General features: G+C 48.6%; 2 protein-coding genes across 2 annotated transcripts in view; one reads left to right on the forward strand and one right to left on the reverse strand.

Annotated features, from left to right (window-relative positions):
* SLC25A26 (solute carrier family 25 member 26) overlaps window positions 1–4,019 on the forward strand; it is an 85,110-nt gene extending 81,091 nt beyond the window's left edge. The window contains exon 10 of the mRNA XM_032193851.1: window positions 1,108–4,019. Coding sequence (XP_032049742.1) covers window positions 1,108–1,204 — 97 coding nt within the window. The 3' untranslated portion in view covers window positions 1,205–4,019. The remainder of the gene's footprint in view (window positions 1–1,107) is intronic.
* Window positions 3,996–15,321, reverse strand: part of LRIG1 (leucine rich repeats and immunoglobulin like domains 1) — an 85,322-nt gene continuing 73,996 nt past the window's right edge. Inside the window, exons 13-19 of the mRNA XM_032194273.1 lie at window positions 14,387–14,550; window positions 12,530–12,850; window positions 11,650–11,931; window positions 10,697–11,116; window positions 8,492–8,638; window positions 7,063–7,371; window positions 3,996–6,845 (exon numbers count right to left, since the gene is read on the reverse strand). Coding sequence (XP_032050164.1) covers window positions 6,613–6,845; window positions 7,063–7,371; window positions 8,492–8,638; window positions 10,697–11,116; window positions 11,650–11,931; window positions 12,530–12,850; window positions 14,387–14,550 — 1,876 coding nt within the window. The 3' untranslated portion in view covers window positions 3,996–6,612. The remainder of the gene's footprint in view (window positions 6,846–7,062; window positions 7,372–8,491; window positions 8,639–10,696; window positions 11,117–11,649; window positions 11,932–12,529; window positions 12,851–14,386; window positions 14,551–15,321) is intronic.

The raw sequence follows: 15,321 nt of genomic DNA on the forward strand, positions 1-15,321 counted from the left end.
CATCAGGTGATGGGGCTGGTGTGGCCCGGAGGGGTCTGGTTTGGGTCAGGCTTGCAGCAGAGGGGCTGCGGGGGACAGATTCGTGGGGGCAGGTAAGGAAATGGAGCAGGGCCAGGGATCCCGGGGGTGATGGCCAGCAGTGGGTGCTGCCAGGGCTGCAGCTCCCGGGTAACTCAGTTATCTGCCCCTGTTTGGTCTTGAACGTGCAGCTCTGGCGATGCTGCTCCTGCGCTGGGGCTGCCTGACGCAGGGGTGCTGCACCAGAGGATTTACCCCACCAGCGCTCTGTCCGTACATGCCTTGTACAAATTACTCTGGTTTAAAGCTGTCATTATGGTAATAGACCCAATTGCTGTCTAGTAAAGCCATAAAATGTTTCCATCTGCCCGGGTGCTCCAGGCTCCTGAGCGAAGCTCATTACAGCGGAAAGCGGAGTTCCTGCAGGCACGGCTCGCCCTGAGCAGCGCAGCGAGAGCTGCTGAGCACCCCGGCTGCTCGGGGCACGCTTTTTCTCCCAGGGCATGGCACGAGGGCACAGCACGAGGCCCTGAGGTGGGCAGGAGCAGTGGGGGCTCGGTGGCAGAGCCCAGGGCAGCAGCATCCCCGTGCAGCTCAGCCGGAGCTCGCTGCATGAGGCCTCCCGCGGTGCGGGCGCTCGGTCGGCAGAGGAAGCCAAATAGGTCCGAGCCTGGTGTTTAATCCTTGCTCGCAACGAAGGAAGCCTGTAATGAAGCCTGTAATCCTCGGGGAGGATACGCCGGGCTGTCCTGGAGTTATTAGACCAACTGCGAGCTTAGATGTGTAGGGTAATGGGCTTTGCATCAGTTTCCTGTTAACTTCCAAGAGCTGTTAGGATCAGGCACCTAAAACCCATTGTGGCTGATCATGCTGTGTGTTTTTGGGGATTGGCTGTGGTGCTGGGTCTGTGGTGGGGTATCTCCTGGCAGAGAGAGCAGGTCCTGCCCTCTGCGCACCTCTGCCGAGGCTGGATGTGGGCACGGGGCACTTCTTATCTGAGACAGTTTCTCTTGGCTTTGTTTTCTGAAGCCCCTGCAGGCAGCCACACAGCAGCCACTCACCCTGAAGCCGCCTTTCCTTTGCCTTCAGCTTGTTTGCAGGTGTTGTCCCGCGGATGGCAGCCATCAGCCTGGGAGGGTTCATCTTCCTGGGGACCTACGAGAAGACGCGCGAGCTGCTGCTCTGACCCAGCTCCTGCCTCTGTCCTACGAAGAGCCAGAGGAGCCCGGCCGTGAGCGCAGCCCTTCCTCTCCTGCCACCTCCTTGCCGTGCCCGCAGCAGCTGCCGAGCAGCCCGAGCGCCGCTCTCGCTGTTAGAGAAAAGTAAATCCTCAAATAATCCCATTTCCCAAACGTGAAATTTTCCTGCACGGAAAGTGAGTGAAGTCATCGGGAGAGTCGTGCCAAAAAAAAGTGATGTTTGGGGGGTAAACAGCTAATTACGGTGCCTGAGAAAGGCGTTGGGAGAACTCCTGCAGGGGAAGTGTTCTGCAAACCTCCGGATCACGGGGAGGCTGAAATAAAGCAAGTTTTCATAATTTGGTGGCACCTGCCTCGTAACGCGGGGAGGGTTTTACTGCTGGTGGAAGGGGCCGATAGAGTTACGGCCTGCTGCCCTCCTACAGCACTGAAAGTATTCCGGGTTGGGAGGGCTCTTTGTAAAAGACAATAATCCATTTGTTTCTGATTTGAGCCATATTTGTGAAAGTTTATATTCCTGTTTATACCTACAGGTGCACAGCAAGCATTCCTGCCTGGTCACCAGTGCAGCTTTATTAATTAGACTCACATTTCTCCAGTAAAAGCCTGGGGTTGGATTATTTTACAGCTGTGCCTCTGCAAAGACGTGCGGTTGGGCCTTTTTTAGGTCTTCCTCCCTCAGCAGCTGAAGGAGCAGGAGTTTGGAAATGGTAAAACCCAGGAGGGAGGCCGGGAAGGCAGGGCAGGGGCAGGGAGAGCACACAAGTTCTCCTGCCGAAATACGGACAGACCCAAAGGGCTCAGGGGGCTGCTGGCAAGCAGAGGGAACCTCTGGTGCTGCTCTCCTGTTGGGAAGGAGGAGCTGTGGGGCCAGGCTGGTGCTGGGACAAGCTTGGTGAACGGGTGGTGAAATTACCGGGTTAAAATGATCACCAGAACATGGGGAAAAAATGAGCAACCTGGGGTGCTGTAACTTCACCTTAGGGTGTGCTCCTCACTGGGAAGCCGCCCAGGTGTAGGGAGTCTGGGGCCAGTGGAAAATGGGGGCAGGGGCATGGGCAGAGCCTCAGCCCAGAGCATTGGGCAGTGTTTTATTGCCCTGTCATCCCCTGACACAGCAATCAGGCTTTGAGGAGTCCAAAACTTACAAAATAATTGGCAGATGAGTCAAATGTGCGGAACAAAGGCCGTAATTCTTACAAATTAGCTTCAATTAAAATGGGGAATTTCAACCCAGTCCGATCTTGGCTGGTTGCGTCTCCCAGTTGCCCTGGCACAGCACAGCACGTCCACGGCTGTGTCTTTTATGAAGCTTTATGTAGAGCAGGCCCGATTTTAGGGGCATAGGGGGTGGGGGAGAGATTTATTACCTAGTCTTAAAAGCGAACTCATATTTTCTGTTAAAGCTCTTCAAGCAGCTGAGGGGGCTAGAGCTGCAGTTGGGCTGTTTAATTACTTGAGCTGAAAGTAATCACGCCTCGTAGTCCTCGGGTCCAAATACTGGGTTGTTGTTGTTGTTACTTAATATTTACATAACCAGTTTTGTCATCACCACTTAAAAAAAAAAAAAAAAAAAGCCAAAGTTTTGGCAAACAACAGTGCATGGGGTGGGGGGAGACTGTTGCAATGCTGTTGTATTAAGGTGGTTTGTCTGTTGTAATTTAATAATGGCCGTGCAAATCAGCGTGTGCTCCTGCGAATCAGCGTGTGCTCCTGCTTTAGTTTGCCAAGGTTGAACGCTCAGCAGGTGAGGCAAGGCTCGGATCCCACCTGGACACGCGCCTCTTGCCACACAAAGTGGTGCTGCCACCTGAGCGAGCCCCAACGCCTTCCAGCTGTGCTGCCAAAACCAGGTGCCATACCCAGGCTGGCCTTGCTGACCTGTGCAGCATTTCCAGCAGCCCCCACGCTGCTCCCTCGTCCCTCGCGCTGACGGACTGGCTCTGCTCCCCGGCACAACACCAGGCGAGTGGTGGCGAGGGGCTGGTGTGCACGCAGCTGGCTGAGCCTGCTGCAAATGGCACCTTTGGTGATGGGACTAGGGGGAAACTTGGCAAATGCTCCTCGGTGTTTGTTTTCTTTTCCCATCCTGTCTGTTTGCCTTGAGGTTTAGCCACGTTTTGGCAGTTATTTCAAGTTTACTGAAACTTGAAAAATTCATTTTATTTTGTTACTGAGACAATGTGGATAAGAAAACTTGAAGCTCAAGGCACTAGCTTCTTAAAGGCTCTTGCTTTTCCATTTTAAAGTACTTTAATGTGTTAAGGGATTTAGCATAGTCTCAGAAAAGCTGCGTTATATTCAGGGTTAGAATTTGGAGAAGGAAATACGTTATTTTGTAAATAATATACAGAAATTGAGTTGAGATTTTTGCTAGAGCAAAAATTCATGCTTATCTCCAAAGCTGCCTCTGGAATTTCTGTAGAGGGTGGGGTTTGGATTTGAGCAAGCCAGAGGTGTTCAAAACTGCAGCTGACTCTGGGGTTGTCCTGGCCCTGTTTTTTTTACACACTAACCCACCCCCATCTGTTCTGCTCTCGGTGCCAGGAGAAGGGTACTTGCCAGATACTTACGCAGTTGATATCTTAGAAGTGCATTTCGTATGAGTTCTTTATTGTATCTTTCAATGCAGCCCCCAAATTCCACCCCATCCACAAGCCCGACTGCCAGAATCTCACGCTGATCCGCAGTATCTGATGTTAAATTTGGGGATCTAATTTCACAAGCGGATATTCTGGCAGTTACTCTGCATTTTCATTAGAGAAAGACAGAAAAGAGTGTAGCAATGGATTAGAATTTTATTTAATTTTCAACTGAAACTCCCAAAAGCTCACTCAACAAAAAAGCTGTAATATTATAAATGAACCTTTATTAAAGACACTTCAATGCCATTTGTTAGACACTTCAATATCTTACATGTTTGTCAATGTACAACATTGTACCAAATTTTCTAATAAATAAATAACTTTGTACACAAAAGTAATACTTCCTCTTTCACATTGCCTCTTAGAAGCAGCAAATTCACATATTTAGTGGAAGTCATAACGTTAGGCAGTTAACTTTATTTAGAAACATCATTTGCAAATGTTAACGTGGCAAATATGCTTAGTGTCTGCAGTGGTGATGACGCGTCGCCAGCCCAAGGAGGCAGTTGGGTCGGTCTTTTCCCCTCTTCCCGGTCCCACTGTTTTCCCTGTCAGTTGATTCTTTTAGCCCTTGACTAAAGGGAAAAATGCGCTCGGTTTATAATTGTCTAACGTCCTCTTCCTTTGCTTGGAGTAGGCTTGGCACTCAACATCGCTAGCCACCTGTCTCAAAGTGCAAATGCGTCAATGGTCAGGACTGGTACAGACAGGTACGTGGCTCAATTACGCCTTGCTTCACTAATGGGGGGCTCGGGGGGATAGCTTGGGGCCAGACTGCCCCCAGCTGCTAGGCAAAAGGCAGAGAGGTCCTTCCCTGAAGGGAGGTGGTGGCTTCTTGAGCTAAGGTTGGGCACGAACAGCTTAAAACGAATGGGTGCTGTGCTGGTGCAGGGCAGCGTGCAGCTTCTTGGTGTGGTAGGGCTCAGGCAGATCCAGAAGTAATGAATCTGAACCCCAAATGCAGCATTTCTGCCCCTATTTCTAGCGCTTGTTTTGAGCCACAGCCCTAACAAAGGTGGATTTCCACTAGACTCTGCTTCAGTGGGACTGGCATTTGTGTTGCTCCTAAGGAAAAAAGTAACAACTCCCCAAAAAACCTTTCCCCAAAGTAGTCATCACCAGGGTTAGCAACCGCGTATTAGCAGAACTCAAATTACAAATAGCTGGAAGGGAGTCCTCCATCCACAGGTACCAACAGAAAGCAGCCTTTCCAGGAATAAAAAGCTTTGTAGTGAAGTTAGACGTGACAAAGATCTGTTTCACCAACGTAGGTTTTTCTTTTTCCCCCGTTCATGGATGAACTTAAAAGACCCCCAAAACATTTGAGACATTTCCATTTAAACAAGTACTTTCAACCCTAAATACAGTTTCCCTTCTAAGTGAGGGTATTTCTGCATTGCTTAGCATTGCTGCACGGAGCACCGTAATTCATTTGAGGCGGGTACGTTCACATCAAGAGTCTGGCTGCAGCGCAGGGTAATGGTGTCAAACAAGAAAGCCTAATGCTGGGTTGTAGAAAAAAAAGGTAAAAGCATTGTATGAATTCTTGGTACAGCTGTTGGCCTAGGTTTTGTTGTCAAAACAGCTGCACGGGTTCAAACTCCCTCCAGAATAGATGTGTTTTTCTTGGGTAGCAAATGCATCGTACTGGCCAAGGTTGTTCCTTCTGCTTCACAGGGCCAGGCCGGCTCCCAAACGCACCTTGTACAGGTGAAGCTGCATCCGTCCGGGGGGAAATGTCTGCACTGGGCTCTGTAGGTGAGCAATAAGAGCACGTGTGGGCAGATAATGCCCTCTGCTAGGAGGCTTTTGCAGGGTGCAGTGTCTGGGACCACCCTACAGTTTACTGCATGAATTATTTATTTTGGTAATGGCTGTTCACCAGCCATGATAGCTGGGTAGTTCTGGGGCTCTGCCCTGTTGCTGAATTATTTAGTGCTGCTTGTGTGGTCCACTCTAATGTAGCGCAGTCACAGTTCAAATACTAATTTTTCTGCAATTTTGAAAACTAAGGGAATTTAAGTTCTTCCACAAACAGGAGAAAATCAGGTTGCTATGTAATTTCTCACTGCTTGTTTTTTTTTTTCATATAAACTTCATTTGAAACAGTTGCAGATCTCTGTTTAAATGTGTTAAGTGCAATAAATTTCAAAGGGGAAGGAAATTTGTGCTAAGTAACCCAATTGATCCTTGATTTAAAGGAACTTCCATTGAAAAGAGGACAATCCCTTTGGAACAGTCTGGCTTTTTAAAGTTCTGCTTATGCGTTTAAGGCACCAGAATTATTTCTCTCACAAAGTTTAACAGCAACCTGATACTGAAAACAATATTGCCAAAATTGTAAAATTTCACTCAGTTTTCCATGCACTAAAGATTAAAATAGCCTCTGTAAAAGATATATATATATATATTTATATATATATATTTATATATGAAAACTCTTATGTACAATTGTATCAAATACTTTTCTCTTTACACAATAATCCCTTGCATTTATGTGCTTCATATGCAAGTCAACTTTTGAACGCTTCATACTTCTCAGGGAAGTTTTAAACTATGTACAGACAGATGACGCTCGAACAGGAGTTTGTTCCCCATACAAGCTTGTTTCTCATACCTCAGCTGTGTTGCCTTTGACAGGTCATCAGTTCAGGATTTGAGGTAGAAGTAAGTAGCCTATATACTCTGTGCAAAAAATAATAATAATAATAATAGCGTGTTTGTTAATTTGCACATGGCAGTCTGTCCTCTCAGTCTATCGATCTGTTTGGTGGCTTGAACTCAGGAATGGAGTCGCACGCCGTGGGTGCGTAGCCGTTGGACAGGAGAGCCTGTTTCACTTCTGCTTCGCTCTGCAAATCCAGTAGTGTTGGGGAAGCTTCAGGAAGCACGTTCAGTTGCTTTAGTGACCCTCCTGATGGTGAAGCTCTCACCAAATTCAGGTTGTTAAGCTCTGAAGGCTTTGCTACTGATTGTGAAGAGCCTGCGGAAAAGGAAAGAACCAGTGTGGTTAGCTGGTGGTTGGAGCCAGCTGGCTCGGCCTGACAGTGCGCCTCATAAAACCAACCCTGCCACTGTCATTCGTACTCTCGAGCCAAGTTTAAGAAGCTGATAGAAGTTAAAAAACACTGCTCTGATGTAACCCCAGTGATGCTGTGGAACAGCTGGGGAGAGGAAGACATCCCAGGGGAGCGACGTACCGTGTTTGTCTGCTAGCAGCGGGCTGGTTGTGCTCCCGGGCCCTATCCTGTCGTGGTTGCTGGGGTAGAGGGTCCCGTCCGTTTCCGTCCTCCTGCCGCTGGCGATCCCATTGCACTGCTGCGGGTGGAGAAGGCCGGTGCCTGCAGCCCTCTTCCTGCTCCGCTCCTTGCTGCTCAGTGCGTTGTGGTAGGTGTTATCCAGAGTCTTAAGGCCTTCGGAGTAGTACTCCGGCTCCCTGGGGTAAATGTGGACGTTCATGCTGTCCGTGCTGCCGCTGCAGTCCGCGCACACGACTGGCAGGCCGTAGCCTGTGCGGGAGGAAGGGAGAACAGCAACAAACGGGGGTCAGCCAGCTGGAATGTGTCAGCACCGGAGCACACAAATTGCGGAAGGAAAAGGCAACTCTGTTTAGCTCATCTGTCCCTCAGCAGTGTGGGAATCTCTCACTAAATAATATGGACACATCTCGGGTTTTATACAGGGCTAGTAAATACTTGTGGTTTTCGGAACTCGGTAGCTGTCCTATCACAAAAAGTAGTTCCAATTAATGTGTTTATTTGGCAGCTTTTGTTTGGTTGGTTTAATTCCTAAGAGGTGATGACTTTTTTAAATAATTACGTGCTTATCTCTTTTGTAAACTTTCTAGTCAAGGCAGAATTAGAAAGTGAAACTTTTCTATAAGTGTTTTATAATACCAAGTTACCTTTCTTATTTCTGTGCTGCTGCTTTACAGGGATCACTGTCAAAACGTATTGTTATCTCAAGATGCTTTATTACTGCTAGTGGGAATAACAGATGAGCAGAATTCAAAGCAGCAAGATGAAAGGAGCTTCTAAGGTTTGAAAGTTAACTTTCTTAGTGCACTTGACAGCTTTCCATTATTCAACTTCACAGTTTCTCCTGGAGAGAAAATGTGTTTCACTGGCTGTTTTTCTGTGGATACTACAATACAGCACAAGAACACAAAACTCATCCTAAAAATAGAACCAAGAAATTGGCAAAGAGAAGATAATCAGGTGGAGTGCCCAAACCAACATTTAAATTTTGAAATTTTTTTTTAAAAAACGCTGAGCTTTGAAGTTGGCAGCCCCTTTAAAGGTCATGAAAAATTTTAACACCTTCAGTTTGAAAGTGCTTTCAGGACTAGCTCAAATCAAAATACCCATCAGCCAGCTGCAAGCCATGGCTATCATGAGCTTTAGTCTGCCTCTTTCTGATGGTTCCTCAAATTCAAACTATCCAAGTTTGATAGAGGATCAAAGCAAGCAGGAGAAAGTAAATTTAGTGTACTCGCACCTGAGAATCATTCTGGGCTTTTTTTTTTTTTCTTCTGAAGGTAACAATTTCTTGTCTTAATGCTGTCTGACTTGGAGGGCTTTCTGATCTGTACAAACATGAAATACCTTTCCAGATTAATGGGTTTTGTACCTGTCTTATCTGGAACAAGCATTCCATCAGCCATGTCTTCAGTTTTCCAAGTGTCTTTATTATAGCCGATACATAGCTTTGGCTGTCTGCAGCCTACAGTGGGAGCTTCAACATCTGGACACCTTCCAGCATCAGTCTGACACATACCTGCAACAAATGAACCATCTGGCTTAGGATTACAACCATCTGCACTCAGCCGAATGGCTGTTAGCCTCATTTCTAACATAAAAACTCCAAAAGGGAGAAAAATAGCAATGGAGGTAATAGATAAGTTTAAGTTAACGTTTAACAGAATAAATGCTGCATAATCATAGGAGAATCTTAGTTCAGAACACTTACCTTTTCCTCCCTAATGTACTGTGTTTAAATACTGTAACATCCCAGCATTAATTTCTAAGCCCGAAGGCAGGGACAGGCAATGCTAATGGGTTCTCTACTAGAGCTTAACCAGGGGTAGCTCTGGTGCCAAAGAACTAATCCAAAATTAGCAAAAAGGTACTCCTTAGGGCCTGACTGAGCAGTTTCTGAAGCAGTCTCCATGCATAAATGCAGCTATTACTGGGAGAGGGTGGCTTTGTAAAGCCAAAGACAGATCCTTGTTTTGCATAAGTGCAGTAGCTGGAGAATTACACGGTGAAGATCTTTCAGATAACTCGTAACAAGCACTAAGTACTTTGTACTGTGATTTTTCCCTCCTCATATCAAATTCAGATACAGCATTACAGAAGAAATAATTAAACTGGTTCTCACCATTGCTGTCTACATGCCCGTTAGGCTGTTGGTTATCTACTCTGACGACCGCTTCCTGCCTGTCAGAAAGAGTCCCTTGTGAAGACAAGTAGCTCGGCACGTCTGGAGGCACAATAGTCTCATCTAGAGCAATGGGAGTAGAGAAATATGAATTCCTAGTAGGATGTAAAGGCTTCTGCTTTCACTGCATCTAAAAGCACATATGCAAGAGGAATTTGGGACCAAATTATTATTATTTAGGACCATGCTGTTTTCCCTAAGTGCAATGAATTAGAGTTGAGCTGCCAAAATACCCCATGCCCCTCAGAGTCCCTGCTCCTGCCTTTTCAAAGCCCAAAGCTGGGAGGTTTAGCGCTGCTAAGCCATTCTGGACGTTTGCATTTGGCATAGTCAGTACGAGGTAGGTTGCAGGGGAGCTGCCTCTTCAGAACATGCAAATCCTTATCCCCAGAAATTCAGAATGGGAGACTGAGGACTTGAATCAAATGAGGCAAAGTCATAAGCAACAGACTTCTGGGGAGCGGGCATTTTGATTCACTTAAGCAGGCCGTCTGAGCCCCCCCTTAGCTACCCTGGGCTTTCCCCACTTCTTATCAGGCGATTTCAGTCATACAAACACCAAAATGCCATACACCTCTGTCATACAAACACCAAATGAAACTCAAATACACCAGGACTGAATAAAAGGGAAGAGAAAATCCCACTAACACATTGCACCAGCCACATGGTACCCAATACCTCCTACCTAGCTCATGTCTCCAGAACACCGTGTCATGCTACATCTAAAGCTAGCAGTAACACAGCAAAGCTGCAAAGCCAAGAAGGGAACGGGAACTCTAAGCTGGTTCTGCCATACTTCTGTACAGAAGCTGTATAAAGTTGAGGGCAGGAGAGGTTTTCTTCACTGCACCGTTTACTTTTACTGCACCAAATGATCCCCTTTCAGGCTCAGCAGGAAGCAGTAAACACCGCTTCTTTGCCCAAAAAGTGAGGGATGCCCCTCATCAGTAGGGTTACAACAGCTCTTACAGGCAACATGGAAAAGGGTTTTCCAGCTTCCAAGTCTATTTCTGCAATGATTTGAATACAAAGCCTTTGAAAATACAGATTCCCAAGAAGACAGGTTCCCAGCATCATGGGCGCAATCCAGACTGTCTCGAGAGTTAGCATTTATGGTCATGGAACATCAAAAGTAGCAAAGCAAGGGAAAAAAAAAATACACTTCCAAGTAGAAAAGACCAATCTGGAGAGCCAGCCAAGGCGAGAAACACAGCTCTAAGCATGGTTCAGCAGCAAGCGAATGCTGGTTCCAGCTTTGGTAGCCACGAGAACCACAGAGATAAGCCAATTGCTTTTCCAATGTGATTGTGGCTACCCGACATGCCAGTCTGGCCTCAGTGGGAAGCATGACAAGACAAAAGATTAAGGAAAGCCTCAGCAGGAGAGGCGAGGTACCTGTGTTGGTGACGCTGTACTCTTCGCTCTTCTTCCTGGTTTGGTAGATGATGCAGACCCAGACCAGGGAGGTGAGCACGATGCTGCACACCACAGCGATGGTGATGATGCCCACCGTGGTGCGGTCCTTCCGGCAGCCCAGGGACTGTAAGATGCTGACGTGGCTGTGCGCGCGCTCCGTCCCCAGGGTGTTGGACATTTCACAGGTGTATTTCCCTGCGTCTTCCAGGATAACGTTCCTGACGATGAGCAGCTGGTTGCCCGAGGTGAAGTGATGCCTTTCCGTCACCACCAGGGGCTGGTCGCCTTTCAGCCAGGTGATGCGCGGGGGTGGGCTCCCCGTGGCTTTGCACTGGAGAGCCACGGTCTCACCTACAGACACCACGTGGTCCTCCAGCGGGTGGATCAAAGACGGTGTCTCTGCAGGGAATAAATGCCAAAATTAATTATTGTGGTGGGACAATTTCTTTTAACAGTACTGAACACAACTGGTGTTTCTGCAGACAAATACACAGCAATGCGCTGTGTGGCCATGGCCCAGGAGCACACCACGACAGGTCACAACCAAATCACAACCAAAGCCTTCTCTTAACCAGCTGGCGTTGGTCTTCCCAGCAAAGAAACGCCCCAGGATCAGGGGCAATGGCTGACACATGAATAATCTGGTAGGGCCTGAGAGGAGGAGTGCAATTTCCTCTTGAAGTAATTTTCCCAGCCAGGAAATAGCGTGGTTAGAGGGGCTTCCCTGGCACAAGAGGAAATGTGACTCAAAGCTCCTTTTTTAATTAGTGGGTATTTTTCATTAGTTAACTACAGTGTAAAAGGATGAAATAAGATTAACACAGAGTAAGTACCGCCTCTGTCCCATTTCTGTGCCTGCAACTGCCAGAGAGCCTGGACTGCAATCCCTTCCCGTTCCCACTTGGTCCCTCAGGGGCACTAAGGCATCTTACCCAGGACAGTCAGGGTGGCGTTGGCCAGCACAGACCCCGCGGGGTTCTGAGCTGTGCAGCTGTAGACGCCCATGTCTTCGATCTTCACATCGGTGATAAAGAAGACGTCATCGTCGGGCATGACGTGCATGCGGCGCTCCCGGGCGGCGGGGAAGTCGGTGCCCCCATCTTTCTGCCAGGCAATCTGCGGGGTGGGGTCTCCTTCAGCCGCACACTCCAGCCGCGCCGTCGTCCCTGTCCGGCTGGTGATGTCGTGGGGAGTTTTGATAAAGGAGGGCAGCACTGGGGGGAGAAAAACAAGAAGAGAGGTGAGCAGCTCCCTGGGGAATGCGCCGTCTTCCAGGCAGTTCAAACTGCTTTGCTTCCCAGGCAGGACATGGATGCGGGTGGCTTGTAGACACCTCAGCTGCTGAGGGCTAACCCCACATTTCTACAGCACGTACCTGGCCGAGGTGCCCCCACACAGCATCGTTAGAGCTGGGATCAGAACTGCTTTTCTTCTGTAATTAACCTGAACCAAACCCCACTATCCCTCCTACAGAGAGCTTTCAATCACTATCATCGCTCTTATTTCTATCCTTTTTCATTCCCATGGGCAAAGACTCTTCTGGAACAGCCACAGACAGGTGAGTAACGCCACTGAGAGTGTGCAGAAGTGCCTGGCTGCATGGCAGCCGTCACAAGCCCGGCACGTGCACCTCACACAGCATTTCTCAGCACCCAGCGATGCAAGCAGCTGGTGTGAACCAGCTGGGAGCTTCTCACCAGCAGGAATGGGCCCTCAGGAGTAACTGAGGGTTACAGCCAGCCAAAAGCGGGCCCCGGAGAACTGAACCACCTCAGGGCGAGGGCAGGAACCAGAAAGCAGCTTTCTACTCACCATTAACAGTGAGCCGGGCCTTGCTGGAGTAGGTGGAGCCGAAGTGGTTGGTGATGATGCACTGGTAGCGGCCTTCGTGGGCGAAGGTGACGTGGCGGAGGTGCAGGATGGTGGTGTACTCCATCACCTCCCCGTCCTTCGCCCGCACGTGGGCAAAGTTCTCAATCTCGGCGTTGTGCAGCATCTCGTTGTCCTTCTTCCATGCAAACATCATGGGGGAGCTGCTGCTGCTGGCAGCCGAGCAAGTGAAGCGGATGTCCTTGCCGAGGACTGCCACCGTTGTCTCGGGCTGGATGATGATCTGAGGCTTGGGGAAATCATCTGAGGGACAAGAGCAAGCACAGTTAGTGCTGGGCTGCGAGGGCAGACTGGGACAGAGAGAGATGCAACAGAAAACGAGTGTGGAAGTGAAAGACATTACTGCACATCTGTCTGTACATCCACTGTTGTCTACACCAGAAAAACTGCTTGCTCTTGCACAGCTCCACCTTCGGGACAGCGCAGAGGTGCCGTGCACAGCTCCAGGACTCGGCTCCTCTGGTTTCTTCTGAGATCAGCGGAGTCAGGCAGTCGCTCAGAGGCCTGAAGCACCCCGAAGGTGCCCAGCTCTCCTCACCACTGAGGCTGAACCTCAAAAAGGTCTGCACTAGCACAAAGCAGAAGGAGAGAGCAGGGGGGCAGCTAAAGCACAGGGCTGCAAATGCCACCTCTGTGGATCAGGCTCGGGAGCCTGGTTTAGGATAACTGCAGCCTGCACTCAAAACAGAAGCAGCTGTATTCGCCTGTCACCCGTCCAGGGTGGAAAGCTTTGTACACTCTTGCTCTGCCCTGAAGACTGTTGGTTTTAGCAGGGTTCCAAGCAGATTCATTTATTAGATTTCTACAAATGGTGTAATTTAATATTTGACTAAGGTTTAATTAAGCAGCCAGGCCTCTGGAACCAGGAATACTAGTGTGCCTGGAGGCCTTGGAGAAGCAAAACTGTCTTCACTTTGTGATGTTGCTGTGGAGATGGAGCCTTCGTGATCGTGTCTTCCCCGCGAATGCAGCAAGCCTCCCGGTCTCGCTCTGACAGAGGCCATACATCAGCCCTAGCACTCAGACCTGAGGGACGTGGGACAGCAGCTGGAACAAAGCTTTCGCTCAGTTTTTAATGCAAGTCACGTGCTGAGCTGAGCTCAGTGGTGTGTGCAGAAGCTCAGTTCTCCATCCAGCAGCCATGTGCAGCCCCACCTAGGAGCCACGATGCTTGGCACCACTGAGCTGGGACTGGCTCCCAAAACCAGGTGTAGGCGAACACCGTTTAGATGAAAAAACAGCAGCAGAAGCAAAAAGAAGATTATAACGCAACTGTTAGCGGTCGGTGGGTTATGCGTGACACCTTCCTGGACCAAGAAAAGGAGCTGTAATGGATGGATTCTGCTCTTTTTAAGCCTTCGTTCATGTTTCCAAGAGGGAGGAAAGATGAGCGAGGAACACAGGGCTACACAACAAGCTCAAAGCGCTGCCGCAGGAATAAAATGATAGCTGCAGTCTTGGTAATATCAACCCAAGAGGACTGTGCAGCTGTGCTGCCCCATTCAGAACTGGAACAAGCATTAGTCCCTTTTGATTTAATACTCAGGGAGCTCCGTACGGAATACACTACATGCAAGCAATGCGCTGTGTGGTTTTGGTGGGAAATAAATTGTAGCCAATGACAAATTTTTAAAATGCAGGCTTGGGCTTCCTTTGATCCCATTGAATAACAAAACAAAACAGAAACCCTCTCGTAATAACATGCTAGTAGTCAAAGAAAATGTTTCCCAAGTGAGTTCTGCCCTTCATACAACCTCAAAACACACAGGCAAGACTTACCACACACAAAACTTTCTGGCAGGACGGCAAAAATGCTCTTGCTCTTCAGTGACTCAGGATGGGCGCAGGTGGCCACCACGAAGGATTGCAGCTCCTTCTCCACTAACCACGGGGGCAACCACTTCAGCTGGCAGTCGCAGAGGAAGCTGTCGCTGTTTATGTGGCTGCAGGGGAACAAAACCAACACGAGCCTGCTGTGACTCCTGCGTGGAGAGAAGGCTGCAAAGCTCCCGGCCCTTTCATGTTGGTCACATTCCTCCCCTCCCCTCAGCAGGGGTGGAAGGAAAAAAAGGAGCGCAGGGCTGTCCTCAAGGCACTAACGAAGCAAAATACAGCACACATTTAAGCAGCGTTTCATCTCTGCATACAGCAACCCAGTCCTGTGCCCCCTGGTGCCTTATAATTATTATCCACTTTCAGAGTGGTCCCCAGCAGCGGGCAGTGGCCAGTTGGGAAACAAACAGTACAAAACCATTTCTCAGCACCCCAACAGTAACTCAGCAGCTTCTGTTAAAAAAAAAATAAATGGGAAAAAGATGCAAATGAAGGGGAGCTTCATTTTCGGAGCTTTTTTTTTTTTTTTTAAATCTGGGCCAAATTGTAGCTCAGCATAGCTCTGAGGGTAGTGGAGAGCTGCATGTTTACATCAACAGGGAATTCAGAGTGGTCTGGTTTGGTCTAAGATCCTAGGAAAAGCCAGGCTGATCCCTCACACCAAATGCACAGGGTGCCCCAGAGACTTGCAGAGAAATTGCCCCGCAGTGCTGCAGGTTGTGCAATAGCAGAGAAGCAACAGCACAGCGAAATCCCAACTGCAGCACTGTGTGGTAGGAAGGTGTAAATCTCCTCCCGTTTTTATACCTGAAAACCTTGGGAAATCCTGAAGAAACTAGCCCTGAAAAGTGAAAAGGAAGCAATGGACTGGAGAGGGATGG

The sequence above is a fragment of the Aythya fuligula genome, chromosome 10 (genome assembly GCF_009819795.1).
Source record: "Aythya fuligula isolate bAytFul2 chromosome 10, bAytFul2.pri, whole genome shotgun sequence".
Classification (NCBI taxonomy): Eukaryota; Metazoa; Chordata; class Aves; order Anseriformes; family Anatidae; genus Aythya; species Aythya fuligula.